This window comes from Clytia hemisphaerica, unplaced genomic scaffold (assembly GCF_902728285.1).
Source record: "Clytia hemisphaerica strain Z4C2 unplaced genomic scaffold, Clytia hemisphaerica genome assembly, whole genome shotgun sequence".
In the NCBI taxonomy this organism is placed as follows: Eukaryota; Metazoa; Cnidaria; class Hydrozoa; order Leptothecata; family Clytiidae; genus Clytia; species Clytia hemisphaerica.
The window spans coordinates 366,555-385,346 of NW_027104107.1; the positions used below are offsets into that span (position 1 = coordinate 366,555).

General features: G+C 34.0%; 3 protein-coding genes across 3 annotated transcripts in view; all 3 read left to right on the plus strand.

Annotated features, from left to right (window-relative positions):
* Window positions 1–16,189, plus strand: part of LOC136813268 (protein DD3-3-like) — a 61,485-nt gene extending 45,296 nt beyond the window's left edge. The window contains exon 16 of the mRNA XM_067069779.1: window positions 16,081–16,189. The gene's annotated coding sequence lies outside the window, so the exon portion shown is untranslated. The remainder of the gene's footprint in view (window positions 1–16,080) is intronic.
* Window positions 1,434–12,709, plus strand: LOC136813267 (dnaJ homolog subfamily C member 14-like). Its single transcript, XM_067069777.1, has 7 exons — window positions 1,434–1,749; window positions 5,088–5,687; window positions 6,406–6,654; window positions 7,854–7,972; window positions 8,305–8,630; window positions 9,105–9,247; window positions 12,245–12,709. The coding sequence occupies exons 2-7, from the start codon at window positions 5,596–5,598 to the stop codon at window positions 12,291–12,293; spliced, it is 978 nt and encodes a 325-aa protein (XP_066925878.1). The 5' UTR covers window positions 1,434–1,749; window positions 5,088–5,595; the 3' UTR covers window positions 12,294–12,709.
* Window positions 1,485–5,536, plus strand: LOC136813242 (micronuclear linker histone polyprotein-like). Its single transcript, XM_067069754.1, has 2 exons — window positions 1,485–1,749; window positions 5,088–5,536. The coding sequence occupies exons 1-2, from the start codon at window positions 1,485–1,487 to the stop codon at window positions 5,534–5,536; spliced, it is 714 nt and encodes a 237-aa protein (XP_066925855.1).
* Window positions 16,190–18,792: the final 2,603 nt, after the last annotated feature.

The window sequence follows — 18,792 nt, forward strand, 5'->3', positions numbered from 1 at the left end:
TTGAACCAATCGAACGTAATCAAACACGGTTGAATAATTGCAATTCAATTGCCTAACGTAATGGAATCTCAATCGAACGGGCTGATTCCTGGGTAAAATTCGATTTTGTTCGATTGTGTTCGAGTAAGGTTAGATAGGTTCGATTAATAGTTGACTATGTTCCATTGGTTCAATTGATTGTCAATTACATTCGATTAATCTTCGATTTCTTTTGATTACAATTATGTTCGATAAGTTTGATTGCGATTAAATTAAATTGGATCACTCCGTTAGAGCTTTTTAGCGTGGCCGGCTGAGCACTTAAAAGTATTGTACGAAAGCGAGTAAAATCTAAATCAAACGTAATCGAACATAATCAAATACAATTCAACGTATTCGAAGCAATCGGACGCATTCAAAGCAATCGAACGCATTTGAAGCAATCGAACGCATTCGAAGCAATCGAACGCATTTGAAGCAATCGAACGCATTTGAAGCAATCGAACGCATTCGAAGCAATCGAACGCATTCGAAGCAATCGAACGCATTCGAAGCAATCGAACGTATTCGAAGCATTCGAAGCAATCGAACGCATTCGAAGCAATCGAACGCATTCGAAGCAATCGAACGTATTCGAAGCAATCGAACGGCAAATCCTGGGTAATATTCATTTACATTCGACAATCGAATTGCAATTATTCAATTGTGTTCAATTGATTCGACGTTCAATTTGTTCGATTGACACCGTCTGGTGCTGAAGTTTTGATATTTATTCAATTCAACATGACATTGTGCCTATAAGGTATTATGTTGTAGTTTCCAGGGAGGTTGGTACAAGAAAAGTTCTTAATACCCCTGTATAATTTTTATTTAGAATAGTCCATGAAGAGAGTGCACTATCTTTTGTTTACTCCAGTCATTTTTTCTTTTGCTATTTAAGAGAAATTATGCTATAACCATGTAAATTGATGGAAAAAAGAACACTACTTTTCATGACCCATGGTAAGGCCCAAAATCAGCGATTTTGAACTTAAAGAAAGTTCTGAACATTTGCAAAATAATTGGGAAAAAATGAAAATTCTCAAACAAAAACTGGCTTCAATGGCAGAAATACTTGAATCTGATTGAAGAATGTTTTCGACTAAAAAAATGAGACTTTGAAGATTAAAAAGTATATATGCCAGTATATGCTGAAATTTTTACCTGAGTGATTTTGACATTTTTTTCTAGGTTTTCAACATTTTCTAGAATTATTTTTTTCAAGCTTTAAACATTTCGTGAATTGCTCTTTCAAAAAAAATTTTTAAAGACATCTAAAAACTTTGCAAAAAAGGCCTAAATTTGTGATAATTGGGAAAGCTGCTGCTCAGGAATGTTTGTTTGAGTATATACCAATAAAGGTTTAAGATTTTTTCAAAATTTAAGTTTAAACTCTCACCTTATTTATCATTTAGACTAATTTTCGATTGTTAAACACAACAAAAGAGTTTTGACAAACAAAAATCATGGATGGTAACAGAAGCTATCGTAATGGTGGGAGTAGCAGTCATGGTGCAGATTTTGCACGGAAGCATGATGACATCAAACTGACCAAAGAAGAAACAGAATTTTTGGAGAAACAGTTTTTGAAGTATTTAAGTCAAGAAATGGAGAAAAACTCATCAAATTGGAATCAATTTTATGATATTTTGAAAGAAGAAACTACTAGTGGTGCGTCAGGAAGGCAAGCAGATGGGAGTGATGGTTCTAATCACGAAACTGCTACACAGGGTAAGTGAGTCGTATCTAATTCAGGACGATTTTTTTTGGCGAAATTTCACAACAAATCTTTTTATAGGAATAGGAAGCAGATGACAAGTCTGTTAGCCAGCTTTTAGAAATTGATTTTAGAATAACGTCAAACTATAACTTGCTGATAGAATTATTCAAAAACACATTATGCACCTTTGTAAATCCACATATTTTTATGAAATAAAACAAATAAAAACAGAAAGTAGTTAGAAAGTTTTTTCGGTTTTCAACATAATGAGGAGATTCAAGTTCAAGATAAAATTGTTATTCTGTAACTTTTATTTTTTATAGTTCCCTTAATAATAGGGTGGGGCGTCAAATGTCAAAGTCAGAAAATTCAAGATGTAGTGTTTTTTTATGAAAATTTAACCTATTGTGAGGCATTCTGCGCAATTTTTAAGGTCAGAAGTTCAAAATTGGCCGAACCCCCCTGGGGGTACTGATTCGCACTACAGGCAAAAATTGGAAAAAATGGCTTTTTCTGGCCTTTTCAGGCCTGTAAATATGTCAAAACTATTGCAAATCTTATTTTTTTCACTTGCTGTACTAAATTTTATGAAGAATCAACAAAATAATCATATTGGATTGAAAATTGTGCCCATTAGAGCCCTAAAAGAGCCGTTTTAAGCCAATTTTGGGTAGCAAAATGCTTTTTAAGGCCAATTTTGCAAGCTCATAAACTTTAAACTTATCGATTCACATGCCTCAAATTTTCAGAGATGGAAGTCTTCAATAAAGTCTTTAAGCAAAATGAATTTCAAGTTTTTAACTTTTTTCAAAAAATCATAATGGCGTCTTCAAAAATCGCTTTTTAGCAAAAAAAAATCATATTTCTCAAAAAATAGCATTTTTTAAGGCAAGCTTCTACAAACTGAGTTTAAATGCTGACTGAAATTTTTTTTGCAGTGATAGTATACTGGAGATACTCCAGGGAAATCAAAATCATTTGCGTCTGGGATGGGTCTATGTCCGCCATTATGGAAATAAAATCCCTGCTAATAGCCATTTTTCAGGCCAAAAACCCAAATTTGGACTGAAAAAATCTCTGAAATGTCAATAGACATGAGTCCAAATTTTCTTGCAGTGATAGTATTCTGGAAATACTACAGGAAAATCAAAGTCATCTGGGCTTGGGATTTGGGTATATCCACCATTTTGGAATTGAAATTCCTGCTAAAACGCAATATTTCAATCAAAAATCCAATTTTTGACTCAAAAAATCTTAAAAATGGCAATAGACATGAACCTAAAATCTTTTTGCAGTGATTGTCTTCTGGAAATACTCCAGGGAAATCAAAATTGTTTGGGTTTAGGATTAGGGTATATCCGCCATTATGGAATTGAAATATGTGTTAAAACTGGCTAAAATACAACGTTTCAAGCAAAAAACCCGTTTTTGAATAAAAATTGCTCTAAAATGACAATAGACATGGACCCAAATTTTTTTGCAGTGATAGTCTTCTGGAAATACTCCAGGGAAATCAAAATTGTTTGGGTTTAGGATTTGGGTACATCCGCCATTATGGAATTGAAATATGTGTTAAAACTGGCTAAATTGTAACATTTCAAGCAAAAATATTATATTGACTTAAAAACTGCTCTAATATGGCAATAGACATGAACCTAAAATCTTTTTGCAGTGATAGTGTTCTGTAAAGACTCTAAGGGTAAAAACTATTCAGGTATAACATGCTTCTGGGACCGCATTTTTTAAACTGAAGCCAGTTTTAAAATGTATATAATATTTCAAGCTAAAATTCAATCTTTTTTTCGTTTTTTTGACGGAACAAGTCTTGAAAATGGAAATGTAAGTGGGCTATAAAGAATTGTTGAGTGAAATGGGATTTTTTAAATAATATATTTCAACTAGTATTTCTAAATTAAAGGATTGTAAATTCACATTCTTTGCTTAATATAATATACAAAATATTTAGTCAATTATGATGTATCGGATGGAAATATGTAGCATTTTAACAGAGATTTCATTTCCATAAGGGTGGATGTAAACAAATCTCAGACTGAAATGATTTTGTTTTTCCAGGAATATTCACAGAATACTATCACTTCAAAAAAATTTGGGTCCATGTCTATTGTCATTTTAGAGCAATTTTTATTCAAAAACGGGGTTTTTGCTTGAAACGTTGTATTTTAGCCAGTTTTAACACATATTTCAATTCCATAATGGCGGATATACCCAAATCCTAAACCCAAACAATTTTGATTTCCCTGGAGTATTTCCAGAAGACTATCACTGCAAAAAGATTTTAGGTTCATGTCTATTGCCATTTTTAAGATTTTTTGAGTCAAAAATTGGATTTTTGATTGAAATATTGCGTTTTAGCAGGAATTTCAATTCAAAAATGGTAGATATACCCAAATCCCAAGCCCAGATGACTTTGATTTTCCTGTAGTATTTCCAGAATACTATCACTGCAAGAAAATTTGGACTCATGTCTATTGACATTTCAGAGATTTTTTCAGTCCAAATTTGGGTTTTTGGCCTGAAAAATGGCTATTAGCAGGGATTTTATTTCCATAATGGCGGACATAGACCCATCCCAGACGCAAATGATTTTGATTTCCCTGGAGTATCTCCAGTATACTATCACTGCAAAAAAAATTTCAGTCAGCATTTAAACTCAGTTTGTAGAAGCTTGCCTTAAAAAATGCTATTTTGAGAAATATGATTTTTTTTTGCTAAAAAGCGATTTTTGAAGACGCCATTATGATTTTTTGAAAAAAGTTAAAAACTTGAAATTCATTTTGCTTAAAGACTTTATTGAAGACTTCCATCTCTGAAAATTTGAGGCATGTGAATCGATAAGTTTAAAGTTTGAGCTTGCAAAATTGGCCTTAAAAAGCATTTTGCTACCCAAAATTGGCTTAAAACGGCTCTTTTAGGGCTCTAATGGGCACAATTTTCAATCCAATATGATTATTTTGTTGTTTCTTCATAAAATTTAGTACAGCAAGTGAAAAAAATAAGATTTGCAATAGTTTTGACATATTTACAGGCCTGAAAAGGCAAGAAAATGCCATTTTTTCCAATTTTTGCCTGTAGTGCGAATCAGTACCCCCAGGGGGGTTCGGCCAATTTTGAACTTCTGACCTTAAAAATTGCGCAGAATGCCTCACAATAGGTTAAATTTTCATAAAAAAACACTACATCTTGAATTTTCTGACTTTGCCCCAAAAATGACTGTTGACGCCCTACCCTATTAATAATTTGCTTGCGTTGTTTGTGCTTACAATTAAAAGTGCGATTAAAAACAATCTTCCAAAGAGATAAAAAGAAATAATTTTCCTTAACATTTCAGGTAGTTCCAAAGCATCTCAAGACACCTCAGCTCAGCACAACAAAGGTTTCAAGGTAAACACAGAGAAAACTAAACAACAATACAGGGGAACAAACAATGAAGAACAATCAAAATGGAAGAATAAGCAAAACCAAACAACGAATCATGCCAGTCAACAGAAACATCATACCGAACAAAGAAACTCTCAACAGCCAAAGGCGCAAAAAGAGCAACCCAACACTGACAATGGTCCATTTAGCAGTACTGAAAATAACAAAAGTACCAAACAATCCAAAACCAAAAAAGGTAGAAAGGCTGAAACTGAAAAGGAACGTCCAAGGGCTAAACAAAAGCATTCTGCTAAAACACCTACAGCTAATTCTCAACAAAATACATCATCCACGCCGAAGAAATCAACTAAAACAGACAAAAGAAAATTGTTGAGGATCCTGCTCCAAGCACAAACATAGTAGTGAAAATCTTGAGGATTATCAAAGAAGTATTGATTATCTTTGCGTGTTTTGCTCTGATGATTCTATTGTTCGCATTGAAGTTTCTATGGGCTGTTAGTAAAAAGATTTTGAAGTACACGTTGCTGTTGATTCTCTATGTTGTGGCAACGTTAGTATTCATGATGATATTTTTTTTTTCCCAAATTCTTATAAAAATTTTCCCAATGTATTACCTTAAAAGGGAAGAAATTTTCGCGGGAATTTAATTTCGGTTGGTCAAATTATTTTTTTTCGCAGGAATTTAATTTCGCGGTTCATCAATTTTCGAAAAATTTGAGGGAATTTAATTTCGCGGTTGCAGTATATTTTTGACCAAAAACGTTATTAAATAAGCAAAAAAACTGTTTTATAAGGCTTGAAATAGTACAAATTTGGGGGAATGCGTGAAATAAATTAAATTTCGCGGGAATTTAATTTCGCGGATCAACCGCAAAATTTTGTTCCGCAAAAATTTCTTCCCTTAAGGTACTTAACCAAAGGAAAAAATGATGCATCAAATGAAAGAAAATCAGAAAAGTTACAATGCAGCACATGCATAATCATGAATTGTAATCTACATGATTTTTGTTCAAAACACTTTGATTAACAAAAAAGTAGAACTCCATTCTTCTTGCAAATACAAAAAATACATAAATACATAAAATTTTGACTTAGGTCATTGATTCATTAATTTGTGTCTTTATTTATTAAAGTAGTGCCAAGGAATGGATCTTGGATACTGTACGATCAGAATTTCTGTCCTTTTAATACTATTTCTAGAGGACCCATCATCATTTAATTGTACTGTACATTTTAAAAACTAAATCTTTTCACTTTTACTTTTACAGTCTTTTGGGATTTTGTATGATGATAAACCAACGCTACCAAATCATCACCAAGCTCATCAAATTTACCAACAATGCTTTAGAAGTTATTCATCTGGTCCTGGGAATAGATCTCAAAGGATGGTTTCGTCGCCGTGGTAACAGATCTTCAACAAAATCGACTTTTGATGATGGCCCCCCTCCTCCTTTGCCAGAAAATTCTGAAAATGCTATACAGTTTTTATTGAAAGAAAACCCAGAGCGACCATACAGGTGTCATATAATTTTCATATATTGATAGCCCCTAATAAAAGATCTTCTTTTTAAGAAAGTGAATTTTCTCGAGAATTGAGTTGTAGATGTGTCATCTTTTTTGGACCTACCTCGGAGGTCCAATAAATTAACCGATGTCCGTCCGTCCATTCGTCCGTCGTCGTTCGTCCGTCTGTTACCAGCTTTTCTCAGGATTGGCTCATTTAGTTTTTTATGATTTTTGGCACACTGATTTCGAAAAACATTTTTTTCCGGCCGAAAATGCCGGAAATATAGCGGAAAAAAACGGTTTTTTGACATTTTCTCGAAATTTCATTCTTAGTTTTTTCTGATTTTCTTTGCAGAAAGATGTGTATTCGCAATGCTCAAAACATGAGCGAGTTCAATTTTTGAGAAAAAATTTTTTTCCGGCCGGAAATTTCCGTCTTTGCAGATTTACATTGGATTTTTTTCGTTTTATGCCTTTGTATTTTAAAAAAAAAACATTATTTATAAGAATGTCCACGATTAAGCATGGTTCAATTTTTAATGAAACTGATTTTGGTACAGGAGCTTTCTAAAAATCGCCAGAACAGCCGAGAATGGCAGGCTTTCTTGAATTTCTCGAGTTGTTCTTGTATTATTCTGCATTTTCATACTATTGTTGTCATTTTTCGATTGTCATATTACATCAATCTTCAGGTAGCTCCATTCAGCATGTAGCTTGTTGTTTTGGAAAGGAGGGATAAGCTTTTAATTTTGATTGGTTATTTTATGATATTCTTAGGTTGTTCTCAAATGAGTAAAATAGTTTTAGATGAGTGCAAAAAGGTCGAATTTTGACTCCAATCAAATGTTTTCTTATTAAAAAAAGTTTTCATCGAAATAATATTTCACTTGTTTGCAGGATTCTCCCTTAGATCAAGGAACTTTAAAGGGTTATTTTTACATAAGTGTTCCCGTTTCATATCAGACACATATTTCATATCAGGACAGTGTTTGCCTATTGTTATATTATGCTGATATAAACAAAACAAATTTATTTTTTCATCTTTCTGACCAATCTTGCTCCACATCCGTTTCAATCCAATGTGAAAAAGCTTAATTAAGATTGATGAGTAAGCAAACGATATCAACCTTGTTTAAAAATTAAACCTTTAATTTGCATCTTCTTCATTGCTTTCTTTTTCTTAAATTCTTGATTTTCGATTTTCTTTCAGGATTCTTTGTGTAAGCAATACAGACAGTGTTGATCAGATTCGAAACCATTATCGAAAGTTGGTGCGGCTGGTCCACCCTGACAAGTGTAATCTGCCACAAGCTGAAGATGCTTTTAAAAGTAAGCATCTTATTATTTTTGGACCCTTTCCTACAAAATCTCCCATTTTTTCTATGATGCATGTCTTTACAAGTACATTGAAATGTTTTTAAGCCTTATTATTCATTGTTCTTAATTCCACCATTTTGTGTGTATTTTTGTTCAATTTTTTTAAAAATTGGGTGTTTTAGTGTTCATAAAGCCTAGAATCTTCTAAAATTGTTCTTAATATTTTTTCCATCGAAGCCTTGAACAAGACTCAGTCAAAAAAATAAATTGTAACTCGAATTCTCGTTGATCAAACTAACGATATTCGATTGAAGATTTCTAAATGTAATCAAAATCCTCTCCAGTTTTAGACACAGCCTTCAAGAAACTAGCTGACCCTGAAAAACGCGAAGAGATAAACTCGGAGATGGAGCGTCAGAAAGCCTGGGACGAGTTCAACAAGAACATGTCTGAAGACTACAAAAATATGTTTGAGGAACTTCTAAATACGATACAATGTTCGTCTTGCGAGAAACGTCATAAAAAAACCTTGGTTGAAAAGCGCACTTTCATGGAAGCTCGGTTTTGTGCCGAATGCAATACAAAACACCCAGCCGAAGATGGCGATGTTTGGGCGGAAGTTGGAATGTTGGGCGTTAACTGGACTTGTTATGCTTGCTTTGATGGAGAGGTATTGTCTTACTTTTTTCATATCAGGAACCTTTTTGAATGGTGAGGTATAATCAATCTTTAACGAATTTTCAGTGAAAAGATTCTCTTTCAAAATAATAATGAAATAACGTTCTTGCAAAAAACATCCAGATGATACTTGGGTGACTATTACGTCCTTGACTAGACTTTCTTCTATTTCAAGCAATTTTAGAACATCATTAATAAAGGGACATCAAAGTAGTAAAATGCAAACATTGCGCGAACATGTGTCATCAAAGAGAACAATTAAAATCACGTGTCCAAAACAAACTTGTAAAACAATTGAACAATCAAAATTAGCCATATTTGGTTTGATTTTTTATTTTGACATGTGACATTTGTTTTGATTTTGTATCCGCTGCATACAGTTTGTTTACAAATTTCGAAAGTACTGTTATGTCCCTTTAAGAGTAGAGTGATAAAATTGTCATGATCATACTTTTCCATTTTTCAGGTTTATGAGATAACAGATTGGGGAAAGTGTCAGAATTTGAAACAAGCCATCCCTGTCAACCATCACCGTGTCTTTTGTCACGTTGGAACGCAAGCAGCGAACAAAAGTGGACGCTCAAGAACGCCACGCAACTCGGAAGAAAGGTATGTGTTTTACTGTTTGGTATATTCTATTCATGATATGCAACACTGGAGAGTGTTCTGAGAATTTTCAAAAAGTTCAACCCAATACGTCACTTAAACAATAGAAAAAGTGACGTATTGGGTTGAACTTTTTAAAAATTCTCAGAAGACTCTCCAGTGTTGCATATCATGAATTGCAATGTCTTCCACTTCTTTAGGCGCCATTTACACAATGTAATTTTTATACCAACCCAAAAATTTTAGCCAACATTAATCCTGTCTGACGATGTTGAAGTATCTTGGCAACCATACTTTAAAAACAAGGCTTGCAATTATTTTAAAGCATTTCTATAAACATTAATTCTTTCACTAAGGCCAAATTGAAAAGTGGTCAACCAAAACACAAAATCAAAAATCTTACAAACAAAATAAGTAACTGTGATTTTTTTTTAAAATAACCCTTAAATTTTCCAATTTCAACTTTTAAATCAACTGAGTCGCACTTTTAGTCTCTGTAATCAGGTGATTATATCGAAACACAACTAGTGAGGTTTGTCACGGAAGGACAATGTTAAAATATGGGACCTTCTTTTGAAAAATAATGATAATCAAATGAATGTGTTTTAAACAATACATACCCTAGTTAGTTAATAGGTTTGTTCATTTTGAAATAGTCAAACAAAAAAATTACTGCAAGCAGAAACTTTTTCAATATCGAATTCCTTCCGTGACAATTTCAAGACAAAAAGTTTTTTCACCAGTTTTGTGCAAGTACACTATTCTTGATATTAGGGCAAGTTCTAACTATTGTACCCCTAACAAAAAATGAAATTACTTCCAAAGCAACCTCCTTCAATTCACTACAAGGTGAAATTATTGTCCTTCCGTGCACTTTCACCTGTCCTTCCTGACGGATTAAAATATCTTGTTATTTTTAGAAAGCTGGACTTCAATGGTCAATTTGTTGCAGGAGAGTGTCCTACGAGTTTAGAACCATTGGGAACCAGCTCAACCCTGTATGGAGCTCAGAATAAGCTTAACTAAGGCTCCAGTACAGCGCTGTAAGCTTACAGCGTAAGCCCAGGCGGCTCTGGAGGCCTAAAAACCGGTTTTCTGACAAAACTACTGTTCCCACAGGGGGGGGCACGCAGTTACTACAAGACAGTATGACACTTACTACCGTGGTGGTACTGTATTCAGAAGTTATGAAAACAGTTACTACACAGTGTAGTAACTGCTGTTTGGGGGTGGTGCCAAACACTAAAACTAGCACTTTTGGTGTAGTAAGTGCTTATATTTTAATTCTTTTTAAAGAACTTTCAATTTTTCACAAAAAATGAATTTTTTGTGAAAAAATTCTTTGTTAAAAAAATATTTTTGTTATAATGGACGAAAAAAATTGAAATTTTCTAGACCCAACTTTGAATTATGCTCCCTAATTATCATTAAAATGTCTCAACAGCTGTTAACCAAGTAGATTAAAAGAAAATCTCGCACAAAAATGGCTTTAGGTTGAAAAATAATCGCAATTTAGGGTAATTTGAGCATGTTTTTGATGATTCACTAAACAAAGGGTGGACCTGGAAATCTTTTCTGAAAACAGTTACTACCAAGGTGTAGTAACTGCAAAGGGTGGTGGTCCTGAAAAAAAGTGTTGAATAAGCACTTACTACACATCATGTCTTGTAGTAACTGCGTGCCCCCCCCTGCTAAACGATCAAAATCGCTTCAGCACCATGGAAATATGCTAATTAGAGTCTTTGGAAGTAGCTTACTTGCTTGCAAGGTTGCGTTTTTATGTTTTTTGCTTAAAAAAGCCTTAAAAACGCTTAAATAGAGCTTTTTAAGCGTTTTTAAGCTATTTTAGTGAAAATTTGTCGGTTCTGCCCCCTTCGCTGGACTTCAATGGGTCTAGTCCATTGCAGGGGAGTGTCCTACAAGGTTTATGACCATTGGGAACCAGCTCAGCCCTGTATGGAGCTCAGAATAAGCTTAAAACTAAGGCTCCAGCACAGCGCTGTAAGCTTACAGCGGAAAGCCCAGGCGGCTGGAGGCCTAAAAAAAAACCGGTTTTGGAAAACTAACTGTTCCTAGCTGGTTCTAATCTTTAAATCACTTCAGACCATGGAAATATGACTAATTAGAGCCTTTGGAAGTAGCTCACTCGCTTGCAAGGTCGCGTTTTTACGTTTTTTGCTTAAAAAATATAATATCTTTCGTAAAATTTCCTAATTATTACACCAAGGTTGAACAATAAAAAAGTTCCAAGTTTTTGAAATGAACTGAATAGTAAAAATGGCTATGATTATGATATGGTGTCACTTCACTAGTTCAGTACATTTCTTCGCTATTGCTGATTTTAAAATAGGAATTTTTCCTTCCGTGACGGTGTCCTTACGTGACACGACCTTCTCCGTTGCAAAGCCCTGTAGCCATTGAAATTTTTTTGACTCAGTTCTTTTTTCAATGACAAGCAGATAGACATAAGTTTCTTCTAGTGGTAATTTGGTTTTAAAATTCTCTTTAAATTCACAGGAATCTGAATCAGCATACTTTTGTCTTTTTTAATGTCTTTGCTGCGTTCCTTCCGTGACAGAACCTTCAAAGTTCAATTATTCAACGAGGAAAAACTTTTATGAAATTTATATTGGTTTGGAAGTAGTAGTACTATGAAGGCTTTAATTCAGGACTAATACTATTTTCATTAAGTTTACCATTTTTCAAAAATAGACCAAAAAAGGCTCTGATTTCCTTCCGTGACAGAAACGGGACTTTTCAATTTGGCCCACTAGGTCTGTATTTTTGTAATACACATAGACCAAATGATTTTTAATGTTTAAAAGTCCATGAAATTAATACACCAGCCCCCTTCTAGATGACGCCGTTCTTCATGGCAATTATTAGTCAAACTCTTTTAAAAATTTAAAAAAAGAAAAAAAACCCGCGGTGAGATAAGATCCAATGTGATGTGAAATTTCCTTGTGTTAATTTAAGCTTCTGCTCTTTAAAAATTTTCAGTGGTAATCGTGGAACTAAACGCAGCAAAAAAAACAAACGAAGAAAATGAAGCGATGGAAAGGGAGAACGTTTTCCCATTGCATGTCACTTGTGAATCTGGTCGTCCAACTTATAAAAGGATTACTGCTAAATTGAGTCAATTCACTTCTTGTGCAAGGACTATGTCAAACTGTCACTGTAAGTTTGGACAAAATCTAGGTTTTACTAACAATGACGATGACGAAGATTGTTTGATGATGTGAAAGTGCTTTTTAAATGATATTGCTGTGATTAGGTGTCCAATAAATAGGGGCCACTTTGTTAATTTTTCCTACCCGAGCGCCAAGGTCCTTATTCTGCTCTAAATAGCCTGGTTTCACAGACTATTACTCCCATATTTTGAGGGTATTTTAGGTAAAATTTCCAGTTGTGTTGAAGTATTTATAAGATGTTTACATAATTGGTTATTCAAAACAATAGAGATAACGCGTTCTTTAAAAAACATAATAAAAGTTTTTGTTTGAATAGTTAACGACCAATCCAATGACAAAAGTTCTTGTAAAATGTTCATCTTTAATTTCATCTTGACCCAAAATTTCCAACCTACCCCCAGCAAATAGCCGCCATCCGTCCAACCCCCGTTTAACAAAATTTGACCCCACGTTGATTCTACCATGGATTTATCATAGAACTCTGGATAAACATCAAATAAAACGGTGGAGAGCGAACTATTGTCTTTCCATTGTTTCAGAAAACAATTGATGTTCTAGCTTTGTCCGCAAAGGACAACTGTCATGGCGGCTCGAAGGTCCCTGATTTTGAAAAATGATTAATTGTCCCATTTCTAAAAAGTCCTGTAACTTCTTGTTTTTGTATATTTACCGGATGCAACTTTGAAAATGAAAGCAAGAAAGCTTAACGAATACATTTATGAAATTAAATGTGAAAAAAACTTCATCAAACAAGAAAAATTGAGTAAAAGCCTAGAAGACGCTGAAAATAAGGTTGGCAATATCTTTCCAATTTTTTCCTGGGAAAGCTGGATTGACATATTTAGACTGGAGTATCTTGGCTTCATAGTGATATGAAAATCTTTTGGAGGCACGCGGTGGCACGGTGGTTTTAGCAAGGTGGAAGTTTGAAATTTTCTGGTGTCAACATTCAATTTCTTATACATAGCATGTTTGTCGCATCTTTCTCACAGCTTGAAACGTCATAACGACATATCATTAGCAATCAATTTGATGCATTTGACTCTCTTGAGAGATCTTTAAGTCTCATTTGGGAATTGTATATCTGTGTTTTGATGAAAAATGCAATAAAAAAATTTACGAAAAATTATTAGTGAATGGAGGAGGGTGAACAATAATGTCATTACTGCGGACAAGGCTAGAACATGAGAAATCGATGAAAAACCAGCTCGTTGTGTATCCAGAGTTCTATGATAAATCCATGATTCTACCCACCTATATAAAGCTGGATAAACGCGCCTCGATTTTGAATGAGAATTAACAGAGAAATTTCCTTAGAATTTTGCTTTTAAGGATAGCTATCATTATGTTATTTTTTGTCGATCATGGCATTTTCAGAATTTTTTTTTTATCTTCTATAGAAAGAAGGTTTTTGCGGGATCTCTTCTATCTACCACGTAATATTAGGGTTTCTTTTTTGTTCGTTTTTTATTCTCGACCTAAATAAATGGTGCATGGATTATTTGTAAAATATGTAAAAAATAATTGGGATATCATTTAAATTTTTCGCGGTAATATTTTCTTTGAACTTTTTTTTAAAGAATGAAAAATATAAAGTAGTTATTATACATTTCAAATTTTCTACACAATTATCTTGTATATATTTTTTTCACGTCAATATTTTTCAGTTTTTTTTCTAAAACGCTAAATTTAGTTTTTTTTCCTTTTCGCTTAAAATTTGATAAAGAGAATTTTTAAGAGAATTTGATAAGCTACAATTTCTTTTTCCTCGATTTTCCAGTCTCAAATTGGCAACACCCCGAAGTTCGCAAGTCTATAATGACTTTTATCGTAGCAAAGAAAATTAGGTTAATTTCCCCTATACTTGATTACTTTGTCAAAATTCTGTTTGATTGTCTTCTGACTCCAAACTCAAAAGTATAAAATATTTTCCGGATTTTTACCTATATTAAATTTGTTCCATTTTGTGTGGACACACTTAAACGATGTTATCGTCCGTCAAGATTTGCGCGCGGGAAAAATGCGGTGTTGAAGTTAAAGCTGTTTATGGCTCTAGAGGAAAAATACCACGAAGTTGAATTTTACGACATAATTATAAGACATTGAGCCCCTTCTGAATTTTTACCCGCCCGCCCGGCTGACTCTTCATTTCCTGCGCGGCTACTTTTCTTTTCTTTTGTACAAATTCATCTTAGATCATCATTCATGATATGCACCAATAGGGGATACAGTCTTCTGAGAACTTTTGAAATTTTCAACCCAATACACCACTTAAAAATGGAAAAAGTGACGAATTGGGTAAAAGTTTTTGAAAATTCTAGGAAGCCTCTCCAGTGGCCATATCATGAATAGGATCGTCTAGGACACTGTGCTAGTGAGAAAGTACAAAACTCCAATATTAAGCTTTTTTTTATTAATGTATGAATGGATGGATTTTCCTCGTTTTCTTTCAAGGGAAATGTGACTCGTATATTGATTGTGTAAGCCTGTTTGACGATAAAAATCCATAACTTTCTATTGTTAAACACCAGTAAATAATTTACAGGGAACTTTTTTTGTTTTCATCTTCTTGAGGTGAATTGTAAGTCTGAACGGAAATAAAGTCGTGTCTAAAAGTTGTTTATTTTATGGTTTATTACTTCTCAACTGGTCGACCACACACTATAAGTCAATTACTTTAATAGGATTAATTTTCGCGAGCCAAAAAGATCGCAAACTTTTCTGGAAATTAAATTTCGCGAAAGTTAATCCGATCAAATTAAAATTAACTGCTCAGAACGAAATAAATGTGAAAGAGTGACGATTGAGATTTTTGAAAGTTTAACTCCAAACCCATGGTCGTAAACTGCACTACACTTTCCAAATTTTTCCGCTCTTGGGGTGTGGGGGGGGCGAATTTTGTATTTTAAGTTGGAACATTGATTCACCTCAAAGTTTTCTTTCAAATTTGGCGTCGCAGGTGAAAATCTTTCGTCCAAGAAAGCTCAACCAGCTTCAAAAGTAACCCTAAAAGGGTCAGCGTTTTAGACAAGCTGCACATTTTTTTTTGCATATTACAGCCTGGAGGCATACTTAACATTATGCTTATTTTTTGCCGAACTTGAGTCTAAGTATGCTTATAAATGTTATGCTTATAAAAAAATAAGTGTGTACCTTAAGGGAAGAAATTTTGGCGGGAACTTAATTTGACGGATTTGGCGGATTTGGCCAAATTTAATTTTTTCTGTCATCCGCCAAATTAAATTCCCGCCAAATTCAAATTGCTCTATTAACTCCCCCAAATGTGTGCTATTCCAGGCTTTAACGCAGGTTTTTCCCTTTTTAATGGCGTTTTTGGGACAAAATATCCTTCATCCGCCAAATGAAATTGCCGCCAAATTTAATTTTTCAAGTTAACTGCCAAATTAAATTCCCTCTGAAAAAACATCTTCGGCCACCCGCCAAATTAAATTCCCGCCAAAATTTCTTCCTTTAAGGTAGTCGTGAGAGGACGGGTTTTAGTCTGGTTAGGAGCATTACCGTTTTTTTGAATTATCAATTCGATAGAAAAACATAGATTGTCATCTATCAATTAGTTGGGAAGCTGTTTTTTATCGGCGTCGTTTTTGTAAAACTGTATTTCTCAATTTACGAAAGAGGCTATACACGCGCTTTTTTTATAACAATAGTGTTCTTTGGATGAGGGTCAAGTATTCTTAAGAAATTGCCAAAATTAAGGGTGAAATATTCTTAACGTATTCTTAATTTTTTAAGACTTGACTTTTTTACAAACATGAGAAATGATCAATTAGAGTTTCGGACTTTTGAATGAACATTTGGAGCTAAAATTACACACAGGAAAAAAAATTCGATTTTCAAGGTTGGATATTTCAAGTTTTCTTAGTTGGAAAAAAGATAAAACCCGATGGAAAATCCAACCTGGAAATATGGGACATTCTCCAAGGTTGAAAAACACTCGTTTTCGAATCGACAGTATGTGCCGCGCAAAATCTGCTTTTCAAAATCGTACCCTTACAGTGCAGTTCAATATGGCTGAAAAGGTACCCTTTCAGTGCATTTTCTCTTGATTTACCCAACTCTTATAGTGCACTATATTTTTCAGCTGTAAATTTGCGTGAAAAATAAAGCTTGGGAAATTTTCTGTTTCAAAGAAAAACTGAGAAAAATATTCTTGTCAGCTGTAATTATTAGACAATAGAAACTTTTTCAAACAAACGAGAACTAAAAACCTTTCTTTTTATCAATTATTTTGAATTTGTTTTAAAATTCGACCCTTACGCAGTGCAATTTCACAGAAACACACCCTTACAGTGCATTTTGGGATGCTGAAAAACCCCACCCTAAAGCGCGGCACATGACGATGGCCAGATCATATGAGTGCCCCCCCCCCCCCCCCACCCTGATTGATATTCTTAAACCACACGAGTCACTGTTTAGGATGAGAAATAAGTGGCTTCATTTCCCATCCAGGAGTTTCGTATCTAGCCCCTCCGGGGCTTTGAAATCAATGGCTCAACCTTAAAAAGTTTATTTATTACTGTGACGAAGAAAATTATGTAAAGAGGATTAACTTCAGCGAGGATTATATTTCACGACTTTCGCGAGTTCTTTTGAAAACTCATGAAATTTAATCCTCGCGAAAATTAATCTTTCACAGTTTGTCCAGGTTTATCTCCTAAAATCTCAAAAACCCATAGGAAATTGAAAGAAAACAATCAGAAAGACATCATCTCGCGAAAATAAGTCCCGCGAAAATTGAATTATTTCACGAAAAAATTGCCTCGCGAAAATAACTTCCCGCGAAAATTAATCCTCCTCGCCTCTATTTTTTAAATGTTGTTATTGTCCAACCCAATAACATGAAATATGCATGCGAGAAGTGGGAAAAAATTAAAAAATGGATCACGCAAAGTTCATGTTTCCGTAAATTTCTTTAAAGCTTGAATTTTCGTAACAGGGGTCTTTTTTACGAATATTATATATTTTTGCCCCCGCAGGAGCGCAGCGACGATGAGGCACTCATAGCTTCACGCATATATATTGGACTGGAATCTCGAATCTTTGCGTTTTTGTTTGTAATTTGATTTCCGGCCAATTAAGTGTTCCGCAAAAATATGGCGGTAAATTATACAGGGGTAAATGTTATACATATTTTCATATTACGTTATATGCTATTACCATTATTATATATTACATTTCATTAGTTTTGATTTAGCATTGAAAAGCTGAAGCGAGTGTTATAAATGCAAATTATAGAAAAAGTATATAACTACACCATAACACGAATTACAATATTACTTTTGCAAATCAAAACAAACAAAATGGCAGACTGGTTATGATGATGAGCTGATTCTTTCGTCTATAGGCCATTTCACGGTCGAAATGGATCATGGGTAATCAGGACTGATTGCGCCTCCATTACGGCTTCCCGTTGGCTAGACGCAAAAATCTTCAATTTTTTTCAAAACTTTGGACCAATAGTAAGTCGTTATTAGCGCGCAGTGGTCCTGATTACCCATTACGCTTTGCGACTGTGAAATGGCCTATGACTGGAAAAAGTGTTTTGTATGGCTAATTTTGTTTCTTGTCTTTAAAACTGAATATATACTGTAATTTAGTCAGAAGTTCATTTCAGCAATGATTTCATTCTTTTTCTGGAATCTTTAAAGAAGTTTGCTCAAGTTTTCAAATGTACATTTGTTGATAATTTTGTTCAAACTGTAATTTATCTTTGTCTGTTATTTTATTAATAACTACCTTTATTGTTTATAGAACTTCTTGAGCTTTAAAGACCATTATATGGTCGTAACTCAGGAATGTCTTTCTTAACTTGGTAAAACAAGATACCGGCAAAGTACAAAAAAGTAGAATGTATGCATATGAAAACAAACTTTTTTTTTCCTCTTCAAAATAGATTTACCTCATTAGAGTGTTTTCACTGTTTGTTCAGTGTGGTAAATCTATTTCAACTTTTTCAGTTGTTGCGATAGCCTACGTAATAACTTGCGCTCCAGTAGTTTGGTGAAATAGCTCCAATTCTGGCTTCCAAGTTAGGAGGGACCTTCCCGAAGGCATTTAACGGTGGTTAGACTAGGCACACAGACAGTCATACAGAAACACCATGAAGTGAAAGTATATAGCTATAAACTCAAAAAGTATAGCTTCCTGAAGGCACGTCTCTTCATTGTCTGCGTTGTGGATAATCTTAATGGATTTAATCCTTTTAGCTTAAGGAGAGAAGATTGCATCATGAAAAAGTACTATGCACTTAAAAAAAAAATAGGCGCATATCTACTTTTCTCGACTGTACGTCTGAATGGACCACAATGGCATTCCTTTATTTTTCTTTTGACCAAT

What these genes read in the sequence shown, in the direction of transcription:
- LOC136813242 (XM_067069754.1), top strand. Translation starts at nt 1,485, where the DNA reads ATGGATGGTAACAGAAGCTATCGTAATGGTGGGAGTAGCAGTCATGGT. An exon ending in TCACGAAACTGCTACACAGG is followed by an intron (nt 1,750 to 5,087) that starts GTAAGTGAGTCG and finishes TTAACATTTCAG; the next exon opens with GTAGTTCCAAAGCATCTCAA.
- LOC136813267 (XM_067069777.1), top strand. Translation starts at nt 5,596, where the DNA reads ATGATTCTATTGTTCGCATTGAAGTTTCTATGGGCTGTTAGTAAAAAG. An exon ending in ATTCTCTATGTTGTGGCAAC is followed by an intron (nt 5,688 to 6,405) that starts GTTAGTATTCAT and finishes TTACTTTTACAG; the next exon opens with TCTTTTGGGATTTTGTATGA. An exon ending in AACCCAGAGCGACCATACAG is followed by an intron (nt 6,655 to 7,853) that starts GTGTCATATAAT and finishes ATTTTCTTTCAG; the next exon opens with GATTCTTTGTGTAAGCAATA.